The sequence below is a fragment of the Platichthys flesus genome, chromosome 3, assembly GCF_949316205.1.
Source record: "Platichthys flesus chromosome 3, fPlaFle2.1, whole genome shotgun sequence".
Taxonomy (NCBI): domain Eukaryota; kingdom Metazoa; phylum Chordata; class Actinopteri; order Pleuronectiformes; family Pleuronectidae; genus Platichthys; species Platichthys flesus.
Window position 1 is genome coordinate 3,251,803 of NC_084947.1, and position 10,871 is coordinate 3,262,673.

At 42.2% G+C, this 10,871-nt stretch overlaps 1 protein-coding gene across 2 annotated transcripts in view; it reads left to right on the forward strand.

Moving 5' to 3' along the window:
• LOC133937214 (metal transporter CNNM4) overlaps positions 1 to 8,264 on the forward strand; it is a 31,764-nt gene extending 23,500 nt beyond the window's left edge. The window contains exons 5-7 of one of the 2 annotated variants that reach the window (XM_062381380.1): positions 1,589 to 1,685; positions 7,008 to 7,186; positions 7,290 to 8,264. In XM_062381380.1, the coding sequence (XP_062237364.1) occupies positions 1,589 to 1,685; positions 7,008 to 7,186; positions 7,290 to 7,547 (534 nt within the window). In that variant the 3' untranslated portion in view covers positions 7,548 to 8,264. Of the gene's footprint in view, positions 1 to 1,588; positions 1,686 to 3,010; positions 5,334 to 7,007; positions 7,187 to 7,289 lie in introns of those variants that run through there. The other variant, XM_062381382.1, reaches the window with a different exon arrangement.
• Positions 8,265 to 10,871: the final 2,607 nt, after the last annotated feature.

The following is a 10,871-nucleotide window of genomic DNA, read 5'->3' on the forward strand; positions in this document are numbered from 1 at the left end:
TAAAAACACTTTGATTCGGGGTCTCGATCCAACTTGATAAATGAGGTAAACAGGAGGGGATTTGTTCAGGTCTGATTGAAATAAATGGCTCCTGACTCTCCACCTCTGCCTTGACGGTAGCTGCAGCTGCAGATAAGCGGCGGCGGCGTGGACGAGTTGAGGTGTGATCACAGTTGACAGTGGTAGCTGAGCGCTGGCTGCTGGCTGCTGGGCCGCGGGGGGGAGATGTGGTGAAGCTAATTCAGTGCAGCGTTCGTGACGGGAGCGGCTCACTTCATTCAGTTCACCGCAGGAGGTCTTAAAGAGAAACGTGCACGGAACAGAAGACGGTCAAGTTGGTTCGATGCGTTTGTGTCATTTATTTGTTTTTCAGACTCTGTTTAACTCATGAACCTTTTATTGACTGTGACTGTCCTTATTCACTCGTCAGTGAAGGACGCAGGGACTTGTGTCCACTTTCCTTTCTGCTTCCATCAGCCCAGGGTGGAGGGGTGGAGGGAAGGAGGGAAGGAGGGATGACATTGTGGATTAGCTGTGTTGTTGCTGCAGTTCACACATTCCAGCGGGCAGATTTCGGCGAAGTGTCTGTACCAACACAGAGGCCTCCTTCACCCCCTCGTCCTCCCTGTCCTCCCTGTCCTCCCTGTCCTCCCCCTGTCCTCTCGTCCGTCTCCCCGCTTTATTCGTCTGGCTGACACGTGACCTCAGATTTGACCTCATCTCCTCACATCACTCTCACAGCCTCATCTACTTCATTTAAAACAAGTGAATCTTGATTCACCTTGGTTCATATTAGATTGTGTTTAAGTCCAAAGTGTAACATGTCATCTCCCACTGCTGATGCAGGACTGTCACAGATCTGCGGGCACCCTGACATTGTGCCGCCCTCTAGAGGCCAAGCAGTGTCATTTCATATAAAAGTTAAAGTCAGGGTTTAACGGCAAAATTAACTTTTCTCTGAAAGTTATTGAAAAATACTCTTTTACAACTGCGCACCTTTATATGCACAGTTAATCTCTGTACACAACAATCCTACATAAGATCAATAAACGCTCCACATCACGCCCCGTGTCCACATCCTGGCAGTGAGTCCTTCCTTTTCACCTGGGCACAGTGTTGCCTGTGCTCCCTCCACAACCAACGCTCACAATATAGATTTTCTTTTTAAGAATCAATAAGCTGTTGTCACGCATCACTACTAACTACACGTCAAAACCTTCTTCTGCATTTATTATCTGGCAGATTATTCAGGTCCCGGATCTATGGCATTTTAAAATACTCTTCTTCTTCTTGAATAGATATACTCATTAAAAATACAAGTACCTGCTGAATGTATTCCTGAATGCAACCCTAACCCTGCTGCAGGGGGCGGGGTCTAATGTCAGCTGCCCGCTCTAATTGGATCAATGGATCAAATCCCCCTCTCGCTTTTGTCTAATTTAAAAAATACATGAAAATCTATGTGAACGTGTAGCGTACTGCTTTGTAAACATGTTTTGGAATAAGAAGGGTAAAGAACTTTAGTACAGATGCATGAAAAGTGAACTTGCATAACATCTTTAACGTGTGTTTGTGTTGTTGCTCTCAGGGCCGAGTGGAAGTGGAGGCTGGAAACGAGAACATGAAGTTTGAGACCGGACCTTTCTCATTCTATGGCGTGATGGCGCTCAGTGCTCCCACACTAGGTGAGTTCAGAATCTCCATCACTACTCCACCTCTCCTCTTGTTCCTCTCATCTCAACTCGTCTCCTCCTCTCCTCTTGTTCCTCTCTTCTTGACTAGTCTCCTCATCTCCTCCTCTCCTCTCAATCAGATGCTTCTCCTGCCACCTAGTGGGTAAAAATGGTCAGCCATTAATGTCAGGAGGATGGTAGAAATAAACAAATGAATTGTTCTAGTAAACCATGAATCACTAAAGGAAAAGAAACATTTTTTTGACACATTTTTTCTTTACTTTTAGCCTCCCTTTTACTCCTTATTAAAATTATAACAAACCAAACAAAACTTCCTCTTTTATTCACATTTTAAGAACCTATTACTTTATACAGCGTCAGTAACATGGCTCCTTTCTTTTTCAGAACACATATCATTCTGATAGCTTGGACACAAACTTCCAGCTTTCAGACAACAAGTATAAAAGTCATTTTTATTGTATGCTTTGTTAACTTCAGTTTTTTATTGCAGCTGTCAGTCAGCAATGTGTAATGCAGACAGAACAGCTGCAGCTTAAACACAACAATAGAGAGAGAGAATATCAATCAGTTGAGATATCACTGCTCCACATAACACGATACCAGTTATTTATTCATTAAATTTGTTGACACATCTTACACACACACACACACACACACACACACACACACACACACCGTGTTTCAGAGGTTTCCATGTATTCCACGACATTTGTGAAGATAAGGGAAGCACGAGAAAACCACGAGAAGAGGAAGTGTGTATTTTTTTATCAAAAGAATAAACTGGATAAAGTTGAACTATTCAGTAAATATGAAACTACTACATTACATTACTACTGTGTAGATGAACTGGTAAACTTGTTTCTTTCGAAACAGGTTTAGTAATAAGGAAGAAAAAAATGTTATTGTTGATAATTCCACTTATAATACTGAGGTATTTTGAGAAGGGAACTGAGAAAGTAAAAAGTCCAAACAAATATTGTGTTCTTTTCCACCGTCTAAAAACAAAACTAGATATTTTTTTTAATGTGTTCACATGTGGGGAGGCTCACATCCTGGATTTCTGAAATTCCTTCTGCTGATGCACCATCATCCTCTTTCCTTTTGTCTCTTTGTCATCTTAAAGTTCTACGGGTGTTTTATATAGAGAGAAATGTTCGGTGCTCGTTTTGTTGTGTTGTGTGTGTGTGTGTGTGTGTGTGTGTCGTTGCCCCGTCTGGAAGCAGACCTGTCTCCCACTGTCTCACTGACTCCCTCCCTCCTTCCCTCCTTCCCTTCATCCGTCCTCCTTCCTTCCTTCCTTCACTCTCTCCTCCCAGCGGCTGCACCTCGTCCTCGCCACCTCTCCTTTAAGAGGTTTTCTCTGTTCTCTCGGGTGCCAGGTAAACTCCGGCATGTCTGGGTTCTTTAACACCGCGGATGGGCAGGGCTCCGGGGTGGTTCCGGCTCTCGATCAGAAAAATCTCTTTATCAACTGCCACCTAATATCAGAGGGCAGGAAGCTGCTTCTATTGCACAACTTTCTATAAGTTGGAGCATTGAATTCTGGGTTGCACTTCTGTCTAGCTGCCTTCTTCTCCATGTGATCAAGAAGCTTGAACCTTTAAGCACAGCAAAGAGTCCCATGATGACTCTGTGGGTAAACAAGCTCTTTGTCCAATAAAGACAACCTCATCCGATCCTCAGTGTTCAGTCAGTGTTTAGTTTGCATGGCAGTGAGGCGCAGGTGAGACCCTCACACGTGGAGGTCTGAGGTCAGAGGTCAGGTTGCTGTTCAGCACCGGGTTAAATCCGACTCCTGCAGAAGTGACGATGATCTACAGTTAATGAGAGAAGGAAGAAGATAAGAAGTCAAGTTAGCGAAATGATATCCGCTTTAGAGCCCTCAAGTTGATTATTAAGTTGTAAACACACCTCTTTACGATGAGACACTTAAACGATTCTATTAGAAAGACGATCTGCAAAAAATGATCGTCATAGATTAATATTTGAAAACAGAAGTTGTTTAATTTCAGCCCCTCGTATGTAAATAGTTGAGTCTCTGTGGGTTTTCAGGAAAAGAAAAGAGGAGTCATGCATGTAGATGTCACCTGTAAACAAACACTGAGATTACACAGATATGAACCATGTTGCAAAGTAAAGAGTTGAACAAAGAGCATATCTGCCATAAAGGTCAACACCGATTTCCCAAACTTGACAGGAAATGATCACATGGGACTAAGAAGCAAGAGAGAGGGATTGAACAAAAATCATGAGACACCCAGATGGGACTGTTTCCTCTTTACAGGATAAACTCACATTGTCCCTTTCTCTGTTTTACATCCACACTTAGACGTGAGACATTGGAAGAAAGAATGTGAAGCTGTTGAGAGGCAGCCCGTGATATATTGTTTATATTTCAGATGTTTTTGAACAGACTAAAGAGCTTTAACTTCTGATTGTCGTCAACATGTAGTTTAGAGATAACAAGATAAAATCATTAACCTGCAGCCAGTTCCAAATCTGATCCCAGATCTCAGTGTTGTTTGGAATTGGGTCCCATCAGCCACTTTAGATTTTTAAAACACTAACTCTCAGAGCACAAGTAGAGATTAACTTGGTTTAAAGTCACGAAGACCCAGTAGGAAACTTTTGGACGAGGTTCAGCTCTTTGTCCATCGCAGCCAAAACTAAAACAATCAGGAGAAAATATAGAGATTTTATGTTTTGGTGACACTTAACTTTCCTCGTTAGTTTGTGAAACACCAGGATGTAGTTGTGAGCAGATTTAAGTGTTTATTAATATATCTATGAACAACAGTTACTCCTCATGATGATGATGTATGAACAAATAAGCTGGAAACATACAAATATAGCTATAAAAATATCAATATATCCTCATTTAAGTAGGAATTGAGTCATTGTTGCATAAACAAACATTTAAAATGTCCTTATATGAGATTACAACTACTTTACTATGAGTACACAAAAACATTTATTTATTGTTTGTTTAAACTTAAAAATACATTTCATCCATATCTGTAAAAAAAATGCACTGACACTTTAACTATTCCACTTCGCAGAGACGCAAACTGATGAATGAATTTTTAAAGCCGAAGCAGATCAGGACACGTATCTATTTTTCTATTTTGTGTAAAAAAACAAGAACATGGTTATGAAACATGAATTTTAAAAGGTTTAAAAAAACTTTTTGTATTTTGAAAAGCTAAATAAATACCAGGAGTGTTTCGTAAAACCGGGATTTTGTGTTCGAGATTAATTTGAAGCACAAGTTGAAAAGAAAAGTTTTCCGATGAATCTCTGAAAACCATTTGTTGTTCTTCATCACCAAGTGAAATCCAACCACTGACTGGAAAAGTAGCCGTTCAAGAGCCAGGATTAACTAGATTAACTAGATTAATGAGATTAACTAGATTAATGAGATTAACTAGATTAAGTAGTTTAACTGGATTAATTCCCTGAAATCTAACCCGATTGACGTGTCCAGGTAAAACAGTTTCCTATGACTCACTGAGGCCCCCTGCTGGAAGACTCAGACCTATGGGTAATAACAAACAGCTGGTAACGAGTCTGCAAGTGTGTGTGTGTGTGTGTGTATGTGTGTGCCTGCGCGTGTGTGTGCGTCACATATGCTGGGTTTACATCAGCATGAACTAAGCTGTGCGCTCGAGGAAATCAATTGGAGTTAGTCATCATGGTTTTGTTATGTCGGAGCAGAGGTGGAAAATAACAAGCTGAAGGAATCATTTTTCAGACTTTGAGTGAATTATCAGGCGGCAGCTAAGACCCGGAGCTCAACAGTAAAAGACTGAACCTGCTGGATGTCCTTAGACTGGGTTAGCTCCAGTAGTTTCTCTAGGACGCTGTCGCTCCCTTCAAAGATATGATCTATAACAATTCTTCATGAAAATGTCTTGTGTCTTGTGCATTATCCAAAATGTCCAAACCCAGAGAACCCCCCCCCCCCCCCCCCCCCAAGACGTTTGATTATAATTGAGTCATATGCGCTTTGTGTGTTTGTCTGTCTCTGATAAAAAACCTCCGACGATGGAAAAACACAGATAACTAGTTAGTTGTGGTTTCCTTCCACTGGTCATACTGGTCACCATTAATGAATCACGTCTGTTCATTCCATTTAGCTGCGTTAGATGAATTAGACTTCAATGCATCACCTCAGAGTCACATCAGGAAGATGGTCATCGGGAATGGAGCCAACAACCCTAAGGCTTTAACAAACTCGGACCAAACATTCTGTCAATGCAGATCTTGCACAGTGTCTTTTTATATATTTAAGTAACAATTCAAATACTTCATAATAACTATCTGTGGCTTTTAAATTCGTTTTTTTTAACGTCCACATTTGCAAATTTCGGATCAAGCTAGAAAACAAACCCACACCGAAAACAATTATTCAGTTATTTCTGATAATAATTACATTTAATTTCACTATGTGGAAATTGTACACACTATATGTTAAATATCAAAATGTTTGAAGAGAAATAATCACATTAACATTTTTATAAATGTGTATATATAAACAATTACTAGTGCAAGTATTATTATTACTGCGTTTTACTTATAATAATTTGTCTATAAACCTTCCACCTAAAGTAGGAATCATTGTTACTGAGGAATAAAGTAATTAACACTTTCTTTATTAATGTTCTGTCGGCTGAACACTTGAAGTTTAAAGGTTCGGACATTTTATTATTTTCTAAACATGTATGTTTTTTTTCAAAATAAGAGCCTGTACAGCTGAATATTACAGTAGTGAATATTGTCTCCACTTCTTGTTAATACGCCTGATCTCAGTCTGCATCCTGCTCTGCTCAGCATTCACAACAAATTCTGAATAAACACATGAGTGGGAAACGAGTTCGGTTGCTGCACGACATCTTTTAAAGAACAAAGACTGACTCACAGCTTGTTTGGAAAATTTTGTGAGTCATTGTGTTCGGGGGTGAGAGACACACAACATGTCGCTGCTGTGTCCGCTGAAGAAAAGGTGTGAACACGTTGCTTTTGTGTGTGTGTGTGTGTGTGTGTGTCCCTCAACACTTTGCCTCTGTTCCTCTTCCAAGTTTAATTTTGTGTTTCTGTTTTAATGTTGTGCGTTATCCGTGTGTTGCGTGTCACATTCATTCATCATCACTGCATCTTGACCACTGAGCCATTAACCCTCGAATGGCTTTGAAGCAGTAGCTGCAGACCGATGACTCCGCCTTGACGGGACTGAAGTTTATCTTTCCGATGCTAACAACCTTTTCTATATGTGTGTGTGTTTGTGTGTGTGTGTGTGTGTGTGTGTGTGGGCAGAGTTCCGTTCTCCGTCTCACCTCAGCGGGTTGAACCGAACGGCGTCTCTGAGCGGAGCGGACCGGACCGAGTCGCTCTCCGTCAGCGGCAGCAACAGCCAGCTCAACAACAGCTTCACCTCGCAGCAGTACACGCCCGACTTCTACGTGCGCGCCCTCAGCGACCTGCAGTTTGTGAAGGTCGGTGATGATGACCTCACATCAGTGAACACTGCCCGGTTTGTGTGTGTGATCTCTGTCTTTAACTCCCCCCCCCCCCTCTCTCTCTCTCTCTCTCCGTCAGATCACACGGACTCAGTACCAGAACGGCCTGATGGCGTCCCGTCTGGACAGCACGCCTCAGTCCCCGGAGAGCGGCCACAACGAGGTCAGCCTGGATCCGACCACCCCCCCCGCCAGCGCCAACGCCACCACCGCCACGTACCTGGCCTCGGACTCCACCGCGACGGAGAACGGGCCGGACGAGACCACGCTCCTCCTCAACGAGCAGAACTCACCGCACACAGCCAACCACCACAACCAGCTGGAACACAACATTTGACCCCCCCCCCCCCCAGCTCCCCCGTTTGCACGCATGCACTGCTCGGATATATGCGGAGGAGGAGAGGAGGAGTGTGTGTGTTGGTGTGTGTGTGTGAATGGGAATGCAGACAAATGCCAGGGCCAGGCCCGGAGAAACAAGCCATGTGCACGCATATCGATGAATATGCAAAAGAATTGAACACTACAGACATGCACGCAGACAAACCAAAATGCATCCTGGGAACTCTCCTTGTACACTTTTCACATAAAGAGACTCGCCAAACCACAGAACTCATCTAGTTCACCGAAATCAAAAGGATATCTGCATCTGTGCACGTGTGTGTGTTTGTGTGTGCGTGTGTGTGTTTGCGTGCTCCTCGTGTTTTAACTGACGACAAAGATCTGAAGGACCTGCTTCTTTGGACCAGAAGGCTCCTCCCCTCTCTTGTGAGATTCGTCCTCCATTTGTTTGTGTGTTTTTACGTGTGTCTCTGTGTGTGTGTGTGTGTGTGTGTGGTCCCCAATCAGACTCAGGGAGACTCCCCCTTGTACGGACATGCAAGTGCAGCAGTGGAACGTCCAGAACCCAACGCCCTGCGTTCCGCCGCCCTCACAGCTAGAAGACTAAAGACTAATATATGATCCATAGACATTTGTAGTCAGATATTTATTCTCAAATCAAGTGTGAGACTGACACACAAGACTCCCACTGACTGTGTTTGCCTTTGGGTTTAGGGGAGGGGGGGTGTGTGGGGTGGGGGAGGGAATCGGGGGAGTGAAGAAGAAATATACACACATATTTATATGTGATGTGTATTTATATATATATATAAATTCCTTCTTGTTTCCTGTAATGAAGCAGAAAGTAGCCCAGAGCCTTTACCCCCGAGTCGGTGGGAGATTCAGCGATAGACTGTAATTGTGATTAAGACAATCAACATGATGAATGTGTTCAATGTGTAGGGTACGTTAACCCCCCCCCCCCGGGTCACCTGACCTCTGACCTGTCCTCTGCGACTCGTTGACAGATCCTAAAAGAGGAGATGGCAGATTCCCGACAAATTAAGTTTTCACAGACGTGAAAATGTTTGATTTACTTTATGAGAAACGGTGGTGTGTGTGTCTGTGTGTGTGTGTGTGTGTGTGTGTGTGTGTGACCAAAATGGCCATCAGCAGACTTGGTGGGAACAGAAACCAAAAGAGGGAACCTTGATCGCCTTGTGACTAGAAAATACTATAAGAAATCTGAGATTTTATTTATTTGGTTGAACGTGTGTGTAAATATATATTTTTGTCGACGAGCTGGGGAGAGAAATCAGATTTTTATTTTGCCTCATTGTGAGATTTTACGTGTTCCATGTTATGTTTGGGTTTTTTAATCGGTTCTGGGGGAAGGGGTCACTCTCGCTTAATGAGCAGCGACATGACCGTGAGTCGTGGTTTTGTGTTTCTGCAGTTGAGCACACAACTCAACTCTGATAACTTTGTCACTTTAATTGGAAAATAATGTGTCTTATTTCACAAAGAATGGGTTATTTCTTTTATTTTGTATTCTTCTGCTCACACTCCAGTTGACTGTACAATCTGCTGAGAAATCTCACACATCATGTGTCATGTAATAGATTCCTCTGATTTCAGAGCCACAGATATTAGATATATTTATAATTAAATGTTTTCAGTGATATACAACATGAGAAATAAACCATACATTGATTTTTTGTTTTTAAAAATCAAAGTTCATTTTGTGGACGTTCACACGGTGGAGATCGACTTGTGCACTGACCTGAGAGCAGTGCCACCGCCCTCAGCACCGCGCCACGTGGTTTTCCCACCGAAAACCATCGAGTGTAAATAAAGATGGACGACGTGTCTCCACTTCTTCCCATTGTACAGAAATGAAGCCAAAATATCCCAGACTAGGGTCGACCATCTTGTGCAATTTGAAGTAAGTGATCGAGAGGTGGAGCTGCGGTGTCGAGGTCCCGCCCACGTTTTTAAATCATCACACAACTAATTAAAACCAAAATTACGAGTAACACAAACACTCAAACTTATCAGTTACTTAAAATGAAAGAAATCTTCTCTGCCGAGTTCTTTGACTTGTTAGTTTGGTTCGTGTCCCATCTGCTAACACGGAGGAGGCGGGGTTCATGCCCCACACTGCAGCAAGGGGGCGATCTAGATGATTTGAGGTTTCATGTCATCCATCTTTGAAAAAAAAAACGTCTTATGGTTCAAACCCACAAATCACAGGTGAATCCAACAACCTCCCGTCTGCTCGCTCAATGTTGTCAAAGGGGATTCTGGGAAATGTAGGATGTCAGAACAATAACTAAGAGAGGAAAGTTGTCTCAAACAGATTTTGTTTTCTGACTTGTTTTCCTGCTGCTGCTGCTTCGTGAAATCAACAACACGAGATTCCAAACCAACGGGGACATGTTTCCAGTCACTTCATCCATCCTTCATATGATTAAACCTTAAATCAGAACAGAAACTTCTCCTGAGCTCAGTGAGTCACTGTCATTATGAATCTGAAAGCAGAGGCTTGGAAAAACAAAATATTGATTCATTTCTGTTTTTCAGTTACTTGGAATAACTTGTTATTTGTGATGATTGAATCATGGCCTGTTGTGATTTACAGTCTTAGGAAAATGTAAGTGTCACAAGTGCTTTGGTAAATATCAAGAAAAATGTATTTCTGTGGAATTCAGAACTGATTTCTGAGAATTTTGGCCAAATTTTTTTTTTCCCCGTCAAACCAACACACGAGTAACATCTGAAGAAAGAAGTCGTGTCCATTTAGTTTTCTGCCAAAACCAAAGCGGTGATAATCTGAAGAATAACGTGACTTTAACGTGTCGTGACGTTCGCTGCAGCGTCACATGGGTGGGAGCTGTGTTTTCCTCTTTTCATACTTATGACAATAATTTATCAATTATTGGAACTGAACTTAGAGGCTCTGTCTGTTTGTCTTCTACATCCAGTTTATTCTTTTTTTGGATCCAAAGGGTTAAAGGTCGTTCGGAGGCAGTTCGGTGCCGCCTTCAAAAATCCTTTGTCTCCTTTTTTTCTTTTCTTTACACAGTAAAATGTTCACAACAACAACTATTTACATTTCAATGTGGAGATTCAAGACACTGAAATGGAAACAACCTTGATTTGTTTCTTCAAATTGTCAAATTATCGGCCGAGTTAAACGTCAGCTTCAAGCTGACGTGTGAAGCCCTGGAGGGAAACTTACTTAAGTGGATAAGAGTGGATTCGCTCCACATATAAGTGGCCAACTCCCTGCAACTCTTTTATTTTAAAACAAAGCAAAGTCGTCCTGGTGTTTATATTCTAT